This window comes from Conger conger, chromosome 11, assembly GCF_963514075.1.
Source record: "Conger conger chromosome 11, fConCon1.1, whole genome shotgun sequence".
NCBI lineage: Eukaryota > Metazoa > Chordata > Actinopteri > Anguilliformes > Congridae > Conger > Conger conger.
Genome location: NC_083770.1, coordinates 45,912,509 through 45,928,461, shown reverse-complemented (window position 1 = coordinate 45,928,461; position 15,953 = coordinate 45,912,509). Strand labels below are relative to the sequence as shown.

At 43.4% G+C, this 15,953-nt stretch overlaps 2 protein-coding genes across 2 annotated transcripts in view; one reads left to right on the top strand and one right to left on the bottom strand.

Annotated features, from left to right (window-relative positions):
• Positions 1–8,783, top strand: part of LOC133140928 (chromaffin granule amine transporter) — an 11,050-nt gene extending 2,267 nt beyond the window's left edge. The window contains exons 2-16 of the mRNA XM_061261234.1: positions 242–391; positions 1,352–1,733; positions 2,301–2,359; positions 2,884–2,967; positions 3,458–3,550; positions 3,691–3,780; positions 4,321–4,364; positions 4,653–4,713; positions 5,341–5,436; positions 5,808–5,886; positions 6,256–6,307; positions 6,411–6,474; positions 6,856–6,975; positions 7,616–7,749; positions 8,491–8,783. Of these exons, the coding sequence (XP_061117218.1) occupies positions 277–391; positions 1,352–1,733; positions 2,301–2,359; positions 2,884–2,967; positions 3,458–3,550; positions 3,691–3,780; positions 4,321–4,364; positions 4,653–4,713; positions 5,341–5,436; positions 5,808–5,886; positions 6,256–6,307; positions 6,411–6,474; positions 6,856–6,975; positions 7,616–7,749; positions 8,491–8,598 (1,581 nt within the window). The 5' untranslated portion in view covers positions 242–276 and the 3' untranslated portion in view covers positions 8,599–8,783. The remainder of the gene's footprint in view (positions 1–241; positions 392–1,351; positions 1,734–2,300; positions 2,360–2,883; positions 2,968–3,457; positions 3,551–3,690; positions 3,781–4,320; positions 4,365–4,652; positions 4,714–5,340; positions 5,437–5,807; positions 5,887–6,255; positions 6,308–6,410; positions 6,475–6,855; positions 6,976–7,615; positions 7,750–8,490) is intronic.
• Positions 1–15,953, bottom strand: part of LOC133140027 (dual specificity protein phosphatase 26-like) — a 139,681-nt gene that overhangs the window by 73,131 nt on the left and 50,597 nt on the right. The window lies entirely within an intron of this gene.

The following is a 15,953-nucleotide window of genomic DNA, read 5'->3' as shown; positions in this document are numbered from 1 at the left end:
ACACCTAACCCCCTAAATTCTCCTGACGAGCTGGTCGGTGCCTTGCATGGCAGCCAATCGCCGTCGATGTGTGAGTGAATGTGTGTGTGTGTGTGTGTGTGTGAATGGGGTGAATGGGTGAATGAGAAGCATCGATTGTACAAAGCGCTTTGGATAAAGGGGCTCTATAAATGCCCACCGTTTGCCGTTCACCAAGACAGCGGCCCGATTTACTGGAAGGACGCGCGTTCCTCCCTCGCAGGCCTGCTAGCTGCCCCCTCTGGGAGTGTGGAGAAAATGCCCAGATTTCGGCCCCTGGAGTGGCTGAGGGAGGGCCGGGGCTCCCGGCGGCTGGTCCTGGTGGTGGTGTGTGTGGCCCTGCTGCTGGACAACATGCTGCTCACCGTGGTGGGTAAGTCTGCCGACCTCACGCGCGGGGTCGGGGGAACGGGGAGGAGGGCGCGTTCGCTCGGGGGAACGGAGAGGGGGACGGCCCCCCCCACGTTGAGCGGCGCGTTCGGTAACAGCCCTGAGACGCAGAGCAACACAATCGGAATGTATACCGGGGAAGAGGTATGGAAAAAGAGAGAGGTAAAGGGAGGAGAAACTGCAAGTTGAAACTGTACTTCCCTCTAGGGTCTTTCAGCGCACTTATCCCTGGTTATGGGTAAGCACTTTGCACTTTGTTGTGCGTCGCTCTGGATAAGAGCGTCTGCCAAATGCCATTAATGTAATGTAATGTAAGGAAGAGAGAGAAAGATAGAGAGAAATACGTTGTATTTAATTTTGTGCTTTTGCCACGTGATCCCTGCAGCATTCAGCTGGGGGTGGGGGGTGGGGGGGTTGACATTCAGCCTGGCAGGTTCACACTCCCGACCTTTAGCAGCTGTGACCTGCCCGAGCACAGACAGTAAAATCAGACAGACAGAGAGCAGGACTGGGCCCTCACATCTCCTGCAGGGATTTTAAATCTCACAGTGCACACGCAAACATTTAATTGGGAAACATCAACCTCTTCCCTCCTCCTCTCTGCGTTGTCCCTGCTCCTGGCACCTGCCTTTTTAAAGTGCACCCTGTTCCCAAAACTAAAACATGCCATAGGGCGACATTGGCTCAGGCGGTAAGATCAGTCGTCTGGCAGTCGGGGGGTTGCCGGTTCGATCCTGCCCTGGGTGTGTCGAAGTGTCCCTGAGCAAGACACCTTACCCCCAAATGCTCCTGATGAGCTGGTTTGTGCCTTGTCGGTGTGTGAGTGTGAGTGTGTGTATGAATGGGTGAACGAAAAGCGTCAACTGTACAGCTATATACAATTGGCGCTATATAAACGCCAACCATTTACCATTTACCATTTACCATCTACCATACCTTCCAGTGCCCATTATCCCGACATTCCTGTACGCCACGGAGTACGAGAAGCAGGACCCCTCCCCGGCCTCCAGCCCAAGTCCGCCGGTGACCCAGCGGCCCACTGAAGAGGCCTTCTCCACCATCCTGTCCCGCTTCGACAACGCCACCTACATCCTGAGGGTCTCCGCCGCCAACCGCTCGGAGCCGCCCTCGGCCCCGCCCTCGGCCCCGGCCCCGCCCTCGGCCCCGCCCCGCCCGCCCGCCGGCCCCTCCCCCAGCGCGGCGAGCGCGTGCGCGGTCAACGGCGAGTTCCTGGAGCAGGAGAACGTGCGCGTGGGCCTGATGTTCGCCTCCAAGGCCATGGTGCAGCTCCTGGTCAACCCCTTCGTGGGGCCGCTCACTAACAGGTAGCCACAGTGAGAGCCGGGGGCAGCTGTGTGGCCCCTGAGCGAGGCCCTTAACCCCACAGTGGTTAGTCCAATCAACTGTAAGTCACTTTGGATAAAAGTGTCAGCTAAATAACTTGTTATTATTGTTAATTAACAGGTACACAGTCTAGCATTTTCAAACAGGGGTCCTTGAAGATTTAATATGCAATCTCTCTCTCTCACTCTCTCTCTCTCTATATATATATATATATATATATTTTTTTTTTTTAAACAAATATATAACCATTTTTAATTCCTGATGTGGGTCCCCAGGAAGCCTTTGAGTCTTTATTGGGGTCCCTGAATCCCTTCTCTAGAGAGCCACTATTGGGCAAGATGGCATGAAGAAAAAATAGGAAATGTTTTTGACAGACTAAAAGCTCTTCTGAGAACGATATCTTTTATCTGACGTTCTGATGTAAACATTGAGATAAATGATCATGATAGCGAGGAAATGAGCTGCAAAGAGCAAAAGTGATGCCTTGTAAATTCCTTCATTCGTCTCATTCATATTACCTCACTCCTCCAATTACTGTTTTTGTCCAGGATTGGATACCACATACCTATGTTCGCTGGGTTCGTCATCATGTTTGCATCGACAATAAGTAAGCACCGACTTCTTACAGAGCTATTTTGATTAGATACATTTCACTACAGTATTAAATTGGCCTGAACTAATGTAGTTGTTAACTAACTACTACTGAGAAGTTAATCTAATGTATAAATAATGTACAAATATTAATGTGCAAATATGTTACTTAGTTGTTAACAAATTCATGAACTAATGAAAAGGTAATTTCATGCTTAATTAATGTATTTGTCACGATGTAACAACTACATTAGTAATGCCATTAATGGAAATTCATGAACCGTATTGTAAAGTGTGACCGTATAAACATGCAGGGAGACATACGTTTGTTTAAAGGAAAGCTAATTAAATAATAATGAATACTAGGGTTGCAGTCAAACATTACATTGACTGTAATTCCCTGTCAAATATTACCAGGACCTTGTGAATCTGATACTACATTAATTGCAGTGCATTTCACAACTAGCTAACATGGATAACTGTCTCTGTTTATCTGTCTGTCTGTCTGTCTGTCTGTCTGTATGTCTGTCTGATTTGCAGTGTTTGCCTTTTCGGGAACCTATGCACTACTGTTTGTGGCCCGGTCTCTGCAAGGCATCGGATCCTCTTTCTCCTCCGTGGCAGGTACCACACACGCTCATGATAGTCACTGCAGACCATTTCAGAGTGCATACCGTCACCCAGGATGTCTCTTATTTACCCGAATGTTTGGCTGTACAGCATCAACTGCTGCTATTGCATGCATATATAATATATAATGTATAATGTATAATCGGGGTCTGTGGATGAGCTTAATTTGTATTAGACAATAACACACAGGGGATATTGTGGTTTCACAGGCGCTCATGAGATGGCTCTTGCTCGGCTGAGTCATAATATCCTTGGCATCTAAAACCACTCTTTTTCCTCAGACAAAAACCGCAGGTGCAACTGAATGCACAACTGACTCCAGCTTAAACCTCCCACTTACACCTGCAGGGCTGCGTGTCACACTGTCGTTGCTGAGGCATTGTGGGAGCGAATGATTGGATAGAAAGCATTCGGCTCAGTGCAGTGAGTGGGTTATGCTGGGGGGTGCGTGGGGCTTCCCTAACACTGCCTGACTTTGCTGTAGGACTGGGGATGCTGGCCAGCGTATACACCGATGACGACGAAAGAGGAGTTGCCATGGGGATTGCCCTGGGTGGGCTGGCCATGGGTCTTCTCAGTAAGTTCCGACCTCGTCCTGCTGATGGGAATTTAGCTTTTCTTCAGTTCCCCCTCAGTCCTACCCAGAAGTCTGCTCTCTCCACATAAATGCCTGAACCCCACCCAAATGAGATGACGTCCGCTCACTGTGTTTTACAGTTGGCGCGCCGTTCGGGAGCGTCATGTACGAGTTTGTGGGGAAAAGTGCCCCTTTCCTCATCCTAGCCTTCCTGGCCATATTTGACGGAGGTAAGCGGGAAAACAAATCTGCGTTCTCACCCACAATATTAATTCTAGTGTCTGTTGGGTCGATCGCTCGTCTTGTGGCATGTATGCTGTCGTTTGTCATCTGAGTCTCTAATGGAAAAGATGCAGGAGCCGCTATCAAAGTCTATCAAAGGACTTTCGGCCGACAATGTATATATAACGCGGTAATCAGCTCTGTGTAAATTCATTCATCAGACCCGCTCCGCTTAACCCTGCGTCGCAGGCTTGACAAACGAGCTTGGCGGCAGAGTGCTTCTGCTTGATGAATATCAAAATGGCCGCCACGCTCTCATTCATCAGTGGGACTGTTGTTCCAACAGTATAATGATAATTAGAGTGGAACAGGGTTAATGATGAAACTCTAATGATGAATAAGTGTTTCTCTCTGTGTGAATCTCGGCTCCCTCGTTGTGTACGGTGTGGTTTCTATGCACTTAGAGGAAGAGGCACATATTTCGGAGTCTTTCTAAGTGTTGTTTTACCAATTTCCTTTTTTATTATTTTTTTATTTTTACTATTCAGCATTACAGCTCTGCATACTTCAGCCATCAAAAATATCTCCAGAGGTGAGTGACTCTTTTCGCGTTTCCTTTAAGGTGTAAGATCACAAATGTGTGATCCCTGCTGAAAAAAACCCCCAGCTCAAGCTAGGTTTTGAAACATTTGCCAGCTGGTTAGACAAGCTCCATACTCAACATGGTTTAACCAGCAAATGCTATGTTTTTGAAAGAGCTGGTAGCTGGTCATTTCAACCTGGTCACAGCTTTATTTTACAGCAGGGGGAATGAGCCTTCACTAGCCTGACAGGTGTGATGGAATGCATCCTTTGTCTAACTGTGGGTTTGCCTTCACAGAGTGTGGAGGGTACTCCTTTATTGACCCTGCTCAAAGACCCCTACATCCTCATCACTGCAGGTGAGGCTGCAATGTCATTGTCTGCTGCCAGGTCATCCAGCCCAGAAACGGCTGTCAAAGAGCCAAAGGAAGTTACCTTCTCTCTTCTCTCTCGAGTCATGGTCGGGCTGTGCCCTTTCGCCTGTACCTGTGTGCGTTGCCTGGGCACGTGGCTCTCTCTGTTCCCCCTCCATCGAATACCTGACTTTAAATAAATAAGCTACTGCCAAACGCCGGTCGACTGGGCTGGCCCCCTGTGTGGAAATCACGGTATCTGAGAAGGAAATCCTGTAATCCAGTAATTTGCCATTTCGCTGTATTGAAAGATTCTGCACCCTTAACACCCCCGCCACCACACAATACATGGTTAGGCTCGTTAGTGGCTAGCTCTTGGTTTGTTAGGTTGGGGATAGCATTAGCTAGCTAGGGAAACAGACAGAGACCCCCTTTTAAATTACCAAATATTTTCAGAACGAGCGCAAAACCTGGCTCTATTCTAGTCTGTTCTCAAACCGATTTGGGCCAGAACAGACGCTGCTGCTCACAAGATGCACACTGTGTGTGGCTGCAGATGCCGTGAAAGGCGAGAGGTGTGGAAATGGAGGCTGAGGGAAAGTGAAAACTAAGAGTGCCGTCTCTGGATTTCAGGCTCGCTGTGCTTCGCTAACATGGGAGTGGCCATATTAGAGCCGACCCTGCCCATTTGGATGTTGCAGACCATGTGTTCGGAAAAGTGGCAGCTCGGTACGTTTCCGGTGCGGCGGACATCCACAGCAATGCGTTTCTGAGGAATCGCTAGTGTTCAGCAGAATTATGATAACATGGTTCATTTTTTGGTTCAACTTGTTGGCAGGTGATTTAAAGATACACAGTTAACACATATGTAGTCTGCTCAATTGGGGGGGGGGGGGGTTAAATAAAGGGTTAAATGGCTTTAGTCTCTTGCATGCATACTAAAAGCTTTTGTTTTGATGGTTTGGGCGTATTAAGATAAATCCAAAGTATTACAGTCAGATAACTCAAGATGACTGGAAAATGATTCGGTCAGATGGAGCAAAGTGGATCTTGATAATGTTTGTCTGCTAATTCACTGAACTTTACCCGCCCTCTTCCAGGCATGGCCTTCCTGCCGGCCAGCATCTCCTACCTCATCGGGACCAATTTATTTGGGATGTTAGCAAATAAAATGGGAAGGTAAACACCTGTCTTTTTTACGTTAGATTTGACAAATAAATACAAAACACCATCACCATCATTTCCTGTCTGTAATTATACTTTTCCCACTCATTGTGTACAGTGTGCTTTCTATGCACTTAGGGGAAGAATCTAAATGTCGTTTTATTATTTTGTTTTGTCTATTCAGCGTTGCAGCTCTGCATACTTCGGGCTATCCCACATTTTCCCACGATTGTATATTTATTTTGTGCTATGGAATGGGGAAAATAAAAATAGTCATACTGTACGTATCACTGCTTTAGGTCTGAAGTGGCCTATTGGTCGCTAGTCTGGTTAATGTGCCATGCGTGTTAAGGGCTTGTACTACATGCCTTGCTTGTCCCTCAGGTGGCTATGCTCCATGATAGGGATGGTAATTGTTGGAATCAGCCTCCTCTGTGTGAGTACCACTTCCTGCACATCACTTCCTGCACATCACTTCCTGTTCTGCAAGCCGACCGTCAGCTCTAATGGTGATGGTGCTCTTCAATGTTGTGCCACAGGTCCCTTTTGCAACAAGCATTTATGGTCTCATCGGTCCAAATGGTGGTCTGGGGTTTGCCATCGGTAAGTTCATATAATAACCTTAAGAGACAAAACAGTAAAAGTATTAATATATCACCCTGCTGAAAAAAACAGCTGGTTTTGAAACAGCTGGTTGCTGGTTGACCAGTTCAGACCAGCTCCATACTCAACATGGTTTCCCCAGCTCAAACTATGTTTTGAAACTGCTGGTAGCTGGTAATTTCAAGCTGGTTATAGCTGGACTTTACACCAGGGCAATATACGGTATGATATAATGACTGATCAGTGTATGGAGGTTGGGTAGAGGGGCTGTCCACTCAACAGCTTTGAGGATAACTGAATTCTTCACATTGGAAGCAGCTTAAAAAAAGCAGTGATTGTTGTTGAATGAAGCCAATCTGTTGTCTCTTTCCCGGGGTGCAGGTATGGTAGATTCGTCCATGATGCCGATAATGGCGTACCTCGTGGACATTCGGCATGCGTCTGTGTACGGCAGTGTCTATGCCATCGCCGACGTGGCCTTCTGCTTGGGATTTGCGGTTGGTAAGGACTCGCACTACATGTGGATGAAACATAAGCACAGATATTGACACGATACTGACAGAAAACCAACAAAGGGGACCACCGATTGAACCAAAGATCTTGCCCCATCAAACAGAATGTATAAACCTAAAGAGAGCATGGATTTCAGGTCACCCACTCCCTTGCAGAACTTTCTTTGTTTAGATACATTTGAGTGTTTGTTTTTTTAGCTTTATTGGACAGTACAGTGTAGAGCACTGGTTTTCATGCCAACCGCTGGCCTTAATCACTTAATTGGCTCTAACATTTATGTCATCTGACATTTTAGATACATTTCTAGAAGAAAGCATGAATGACAGTCGAAGACTGCACTTGTACTTACTGTGATCTAATCTGAGTGAACTGGTGCTGGCGGATACGGCCAATTAGCTCATTCAGCCAGAGTAATTGGCGTAAACAGAAACCTGCGTACACACCGGCCCTCCAGGACTGGAGTTGCCCACCCGTGGTGTAGAGAGAGACAGGCAGAATTTGAGCTGGGGACAGAGAGAAAGACACGCAGGTCCACTGATGTGGCGGCCGCCCTGCCTGAGTAGCGCTCTCCAGGCTAGGCCACCGAGACGCCCCCCAGTAGCACCTTCTTCTTCTGTGGTCGCCACAGGTCCGTCGATGGGGGGCGCCATCGTGAGATCCATCGGGTTCCCCAACCTCATGGTGATCATCGGCATCATCAACATCCTGTACGCCCCCCTGTGCTGGTTCCTCAGGAGCCCCGCCGCTCGGGAGGAGAAGATGGTGAGTCATCGTCCAAATCCGTCTACCTCTGCATGCCACGGCAGGCTGACGGGACGCGACTTCTGCGCGTTTGATGGTGTGGCACAGAGCCAGAAGCCCATTAACGTTCAGTACACGTCTGTGGCTCCATCCTGTGTTATGAAATTATCTCTTTGGAAATGATACTTTTTTTTTGGTTTTGTTTTTTGGTAACCGCTTCTCTTTGGCTTTAACAAAGAGCCTAAAGCCACATTAAGTGGTTAGCTAATTACCTGCAAACACACACACTTGTCTGGCCAGTCAGAATTAAAATACACTGCAGATTAGTGCACTGCTGGCAGTGATATATGACTGGGCACTCCAGAAGATTTAGACTGGGAGAAATAGCCAGGATAAGACCAAGTGTGAGAACACTAGATAATGTTGGACGCCTACAATACATCCGGAATAAGTGTATTTCTTAATCAGATGGCGGATTGTAGCCAATATGAAAGATGGCTTTATGGACATTTTCATCTATTCTCAGTCAGCACGTTCCCGTTTCTCATGAACAACAAACAAAAAATAATAAGGAAGTGATTAAGAAATACTGTATGTAAAACACAATTCTTGATTGGGAAAAGGTTGCCCATCTGTTAGTAAAAGTTAAGCAAGGGAATTGCCTAGTGGGTTGGGGGATAAAAAAAACCTAATCCTTTTTGCCTTAATTTCTGGTAAAATATTTTAATTTCAGAATGATTGTGGATTGTTTGCTTTCTCCAGGCCATCATTAACCAGGAGTGCCCTATGCATGTGAAGAGCTACAACACCCAGAGGGACAGTCGCGAGTTCCCCCTGAGTGAGGACAGCGAGGGGGAGCCAGACGAGTGACCCGGTCCCTCCACACTCACACACACACACTCACACACACACACACACACTCACACACACACACACCTACACACACACACACACCTGCACACACACACACTCACACACACGCACGCACACACACTCACACCTACACGCACACTCACACACACATACACACACACACACCTACACACACACTCACACACACATCTACACACACACTCACACACACACACCTACACACACACACACACACACACCTACACACACACACACACACACACACCTACACACACACACTCACACACACACACACACACACACACCTGCACACACACACTCACACACACACACACCTGCACACACACACAGTCACACCTACACACACACACACTCACACCTACACACACACACACACACACACTCACCTACACACACACACACACCTGCACACACACACACACACACACACCTGCACACACACACACACTCACACCTACACACACACACACACTCACACATACACACACACACACACACACACACACTCACCTACACACACACACACACACACACACACCTACACACACACACACACACACACACACACCTACACACACACACACACACACCTACACACACACACACTCACACACACACACATACACGCACACACTCACACCTACACACACACACACACACACACACTCACAGACACACACACAGCCCCTACACACACCTGCACACACACACACACACACACACACACAGTCCCTACACAAGCCTGCATTACCTTAAATTCAATCCAGAGTGACCTGCATTTTAATAACATACAACTCAAGTCTGTAAGTATTTGGACAGTGACGCATTTTGTTGTTTTGGCTCCAGACTCCACATTGGATTTGAAATAAAATGATGAATATGAGGTTAAAGGTGTAGTTCGGTTTTTGTCACATCTATGTGTACATCCTGCAGATTATTCTTCATCACTTTGACAGTTGAATAGGGGTTTTCTTCACAGTTGAAAGTCTCCAGTGGTCTCCCATATTGCTTGCTATTGCTCTGCTCACTCGTGTATTCTTGCTTAACGATGTACCAAAAAGTTGTTTTGACACATCCATGTCTATGATTGATTTATTTTTTTTATTTTTTTCCACTCCATGATAGCCTGCTTTACTGACATGGATACTTCTTTGGTCCTCAGGTTGAGAGACAAGGGCAACAGGCTCCAAATACAAATTCCACACCTAGAATAAACTCTAGATCTTTTTGTTAGGTTTCTTGTGCTTGATGCAGCAACTGTCCAAGAATGAGCTGAGCGGTAAATTCTTCAATTACTTTTGGTCCCGCAAAATGAGGCGACTGCATAAAAATGGTTATAATTCCTACATTGTTCACCCGATATGTATGTAAATATAGCACCTGCAAATTAAAACTGACAGTTTAACATCATATTCATTCATGGTCATTCATTGTGCTAGAGTACCAAAGCCAAAATATTGTGTTACTCACCAAATGCTTACAGACTGTACTGTAAGTGCGTCCACCTGATTTATATGAGCAATGTGCACTATACACACATGGGCACACACTCACACACACACACACACACACTCCAGTAGAATACCTCATTGAGGAACCGTGAATAAGGGAGGTGGTATTTTGAATCCCATGTACAGCATTAATGTTGCGTACTACTGCAGTCATTCGGTGTCACCTGTCACTCTGAGTGCCCGAGTGTTGCCTTCCTTAGCCAGTCACCGTGTCATATGTGCAAAACTAAGTTGTCATAGTGCTACATATCACATTAACCCCATTCAAAGTCATTGTGAGGTAACATGGAAATGATCCAACCACAATCCAAGAGCCATGCCACAAGGTTGGACAGAGACCATGTTACAGAATATAATGATTACATTGATATTTTCAGTTTATGTTAATTAATTTACCATTTAAACATATTTCTCATATTTTAATATTTGACAGCTTTACTGTGAATCTGAAGTCTTTGACAGTTTTTACTGTGAATCTGAAGTCTGCCTCTCTTAAGCCCAAAACTACTAGATGCTTCTTGCAATAGGTCCAATCTGTTATTTGGAGGAACAGACAGATTTCCTATTGCTATTGACACTCATTAACTTCGGGAATGGACAGATTAGGAATTCCACTGAGGGTGATACTTTATTTTAGTTTAGTATATCAAAAATAATAATAAGAAATAATAAAAAAATCTTAATTTTATGATAATGTCTTCATTTACATATGGAAGTATTATACAGGGACATTGCACAGCATAGTGCCTATGGATATATGAAATCAATTGAAAAAATTACTTTTCTTTGGAGCTGTTGAATTGTTGCTGTTCTTTTTTTGCAATTCCAGGAGAATTGTATTGTGAATTGTGATGTCTGGTTTCAGGTTGTCTGCATATCTCACAGATATTAATGGGAATAGAAAGCACTTCATATATTCCCAGTAAAAAAATTTTTTAAGTCCATGAACTTAAATATATTTGCTAAATTATTTATATTATTATTATTTACGGTGCTCTGTGACTGCTGCTTTTACAGCATCGTCTGTCTCTAGATTGTGATAGACTGAATTAAACCAGTGCACACACATAAACATGCACACACACACACACAATCACACACACACTCACACACACACACACACACACACACACACACACACACACATTCACGCATACACACATTTTCATACTTTTATTCATGCCCACATACCAAAGTGACAGAAAAGGACATGGACACTACAGACACACAGTACAGAATAATGACATGTACACTACAGACACACAGTACAGAATAATGACATGGACACTACAGACACACAGTACAGAATAATGACATGGACACTACAGACACACAGTACAGAATAATGACATGGACACACTACAGACACACAGTACAGAATAATGACATGGACACTACAGACACACAGTACAGAATAATGACATGTACACTACAGACATACAGTACAGAATAATGACATGTACACTACAGACACACAGTACAGAATAATGACATGGACACTATAGACACACAGTACAGAATAATGACATGGACACTACAGACACACAGTACAGAATAATGACATGGACACTACAGACACAGTACAGAATAATGACATGGACACTACAGACACACAGTAAAGAATGATGACATGGACACTACAGACACACAGTACAGAATAATGACATGGACACTACAGACACACAGTACAGAATAATGACATGGACACTACAGACACACAGTACAGAATAATGACATGGACACTACAGACACACAGTACAGAATAATGACATGGACACACTACAGACACACAGTACAGAATAATGACATGGACACTACAGACACACAGTACAGAATAATGACATGTACACTACAGACACACAGTACAGAATAATGACATGGACACTACAGACACACAGTACAGAATAATGACATGGACACTACAGACACACAGTACAGAATAATGACATGGACACCTACCAGTTGCAGACCCTTTACCACTAGTCTGTAGTCATTTCCAAGGCCATCAAATATAAACACAAAATATATACATCTGTAGCCAAGTTGTTCCAAGGCTGACACAAAGAATTGGTACTTCAGTGCCTTTGTGAGGAAGGCCTCTTCTAGGCTGAAATCTAACGTACAACCTAACTCTGAAATGGACTCTGCTTTCCTCATCAACAACAACATCAGGAGTATGAGTAGACACATTGTGAAATATATTAGCACTATTATTGGTTGGTTGAACATGGTAGAAGTGACACAGGAATGCTTGTACATTCTCACTGTAGCTGGGTATGATGGTAAAATATATTTTACAACAGTTCCACTATTCTATCATGCCTTGCTACATACATTCACTTGTATGCATGGCAACCATTTAGCCAAACACACACAAATGTATACTGTATTGTATGTCATACAAGAAAATAATATAATTATATAAGTACATGTGTATGTGTGTGTGTGTGTGTGTGTGTGTCCATAGAAGATGTAAAATAGTGTCATGTTTTTGAAATCGAGTTCTGACATCATACAGTTTAGGATGAAGGCAAAATGCATAATTACAGAGTGCACAAAGTCGTGCTTCCAGTTATACGATATTTGCAAAGAGGCGACTGAAGCGCACGTCCATACAGCTGCTGGATTAAACAAGAAAACCTTTTTTTTTCTTTTCTTTTTTCTGTCCTTAAGCCGTGGCTTCGGATGTTGTAAAATTCAATATCCTCTCTCTCGCCCGGCCTGCACGTTGTTCTGCTTGCTTTGTAAATACGTCTTTATCTGTTAACAGAAAGGGTATCTCCAATCACCTTTAATTTCCTCTCGGGCTGAGGCGAGGCTCCACATTAAGCCGGGCTCGCTGCTTATCGAGGAGGTGAAACGATGGCGTGGCGCGGAGGAATAGGACCGAAAGGCTAAGATCTGCTTTCATTCAGCTGCACCGTCCATTTCCCCATCCCATAAATAACAAACCTGAATCTGCAATGAGAGCAACTGACAAAAAAAAAAGAAAAACCTGGCTTGCAGAGCCATCTGCAGAAATGATATTTGATTACCTGGCTAGCAGTCATGTTCTCAGCTGCCTCTGTAATTGGTGAGATTGCACTGATTTTGTGCCTGTACTTAGGGACTCTGCCCTCCAGTTTCTTTGAAATGAGATTTTGATATTATATTAACAATTTCAGTGCCATAGGAGTAAATGTAACTGTAAATATTTTAAATTGTCATGATACATTTAAATGGTATGATCCTCATTTACTGTCAACATTTATTTGCCAGAAACCATTTATGCAATTCATTTGGCACAATTGTAACTTTTATTCCCCCCAAGACTGTGATTGTCATTATATAACACATTTTAAACCAGTTTTATCCAGTTTAATATCCTGCTTTGAAATGTTTATCCCCAGTACCAATAAAATGATTACGAAACTCAAATTAAGCAAAGCTGTAGCTATCATTTACCAGTATTCATCTTTCATATTCAAAACAAATGGAATGTTTCTTTTATTTTCAGTATTGCCCCTGTATATTGAATGGATTCACTGATTTGTTGAAGCTGAATCAACAGAGCCAGGCCTATGTTTGCAGTTGCACTGCTTCCTTATGAGGTTTAATGAAATGCTTCAGAGCTGATGTGGATAACAGTGAACATAGGTGTAAAAATAGTGCGTCATTCAGAGAGGGGTGATGGGAAGGATTGATCTAATTTCCTGGCAACCTGTTCATTAAAGCTCTTTCATGGGAACAAATTCTCAATCAAGGCCCAGTGTTACAGCAAGAGTGTTCAAACTTTTAATATGAGCTGATGTTGGCAGTGGAAAACAACTGTGTAATTATGACCAAAGGCATACAGGTGGAAAAATCAATGGTCCTTCAGATATTTATAGCTTGTGGATTCTTAATAAACATTTCTTCCTCTCTAGCTGAGCACTAACACTCTAAAAGTGTTGCAACAAAACTAATTAATTCAGGGGGGAAAAAAAATCGGAAGCACTTCATTTGAATGAGCTTTTGTGAAAGTGAGAAAGAGAAAGGGTGCGGGAGGGAGAGAGGGAGGGAGGGAGGGAAGGAGGGAGAGTAGGCTTTCTCCCAAAGTACACAGTGTACTGAACCAGTCTTATCAGGATCATTGGTAATCTATGGAGGAAAGCACCAGGGCGTCACAGAAGTGGCCAGTCGCATATGTCTCTGAATTAATTAATGTATACGAAATTATCAATCAAAACATTTCAGGCAAAACTGTACACATAATGTATGTGTCAGGAATTATGTTAGCGCAGTACTGTACTGTCAAATTGCATTACTGCGGAAAGGTGCACGGCGCCCTCTTGTGGTGATGTACTCAACCTCCAGTTGAGAAAAAGAAACATATGCTCATATACTGTCAATCAACAATTATCAATCAATCAATCAATCAATCAACCTTTAATTAATTATTGTAGGACACATTGAGAGCATTAATGTGTACTCATTTATACATTAAATAATGTGTAAGAGTGTACAAGAGATTACAAAATACATTAAAAGAACAACAAAAATAAAAGAATAAATTATCATGATAATATTAAAATAACAGTGTTAAATAATACAAATAAAATAAATTCCATAAATAATAAAAGATCACAAGGACAATTATTAAAAAAGAGACAAAAAGAAAATTACCCTCTATTGCAAGGTTGAGATCAGAGATTTAAAATGACCAATATAAAATGGTATCAAACATATTTTGTGCTCAAAAATGATTGACATCTCTGTTTTGCAGTATTTGTGCCCTTCCTTTGTAAGCACAACAGAACTTATTTTCTATTGTGATTTAGAAGACAGATAAACATATTGGGATCTTTGAACCTTGACTCTAGCTGTTTAGTCTACCAAGCTAATTTTACGTGTAGGACAATAACTAGATGTAGTCTTTAACTAAAGTTACTCTGCATCAAAAAACATTGAAGAATAAAGAGTCCATGTGAAAAGTAAGACTGAATGTTCTGCATGTGCATCAGCTAATGACTATGTTGAATTTTTATGTGAATTTAAGTGCCCAAAAGATTGAGTTGGGAATATGAAATGTCAGTGCCCAACGGAGATCCAGGATGAGCTACAATGCGTATTTAATAATTGCCCGTATCTGGTAATTTTGCCTTTGATACATTTAAGGACAACTGGCAATATTTGAATACATGCTCTTTGGTTTTAAAACCAACACCTCAAAACACATAAGACTATAATATTACATGCAACAAGAGAAAACATTGTAAAAAAAATGTATTTGTGTTTAATCAATGTAGATGGATGATGAAATGTCTTTATTAAAAACAAGCATCAAATAGTACAATTGTTGTAAACTGGCAGTCTCTTGGCATTGTCCCTTCTCAAATAAACCATCCATCCATCCATCATCTGAACCCACTTATCCTGAACAGGGTCACTGGAGCCTATCCCAGCATACATTGGGCAAAAGGCAGGAATACACCCTAGACAGGTCGCCAGTCCATCGCAGGGCACACACACCATTCACTCACACCCACAGGCAATTTAGACTCTCCAATCAGCCTAACCTGCATGTCTTTTGACTGTGGAAGGAAACCAGAGTACCCGGAGGAAACCCACACAGACACGGGGAGAACATGCAAACTCTGCACAGAGAGGCCCCGGCCGACGGGGATTCGAACCCAGGACCTCCTTGCTGTGAGGTGGCAGCACTACCCACTGCACCATCCGTGCCGCCACTCAAATAAACTTAAGATTAAATAAATTGATGAAAATAACTGAAATATCCTCAATTCAAATAAATAAAATGAGTTATTTATTTTGAAAAAATGCATTTCACTGAAAATATAT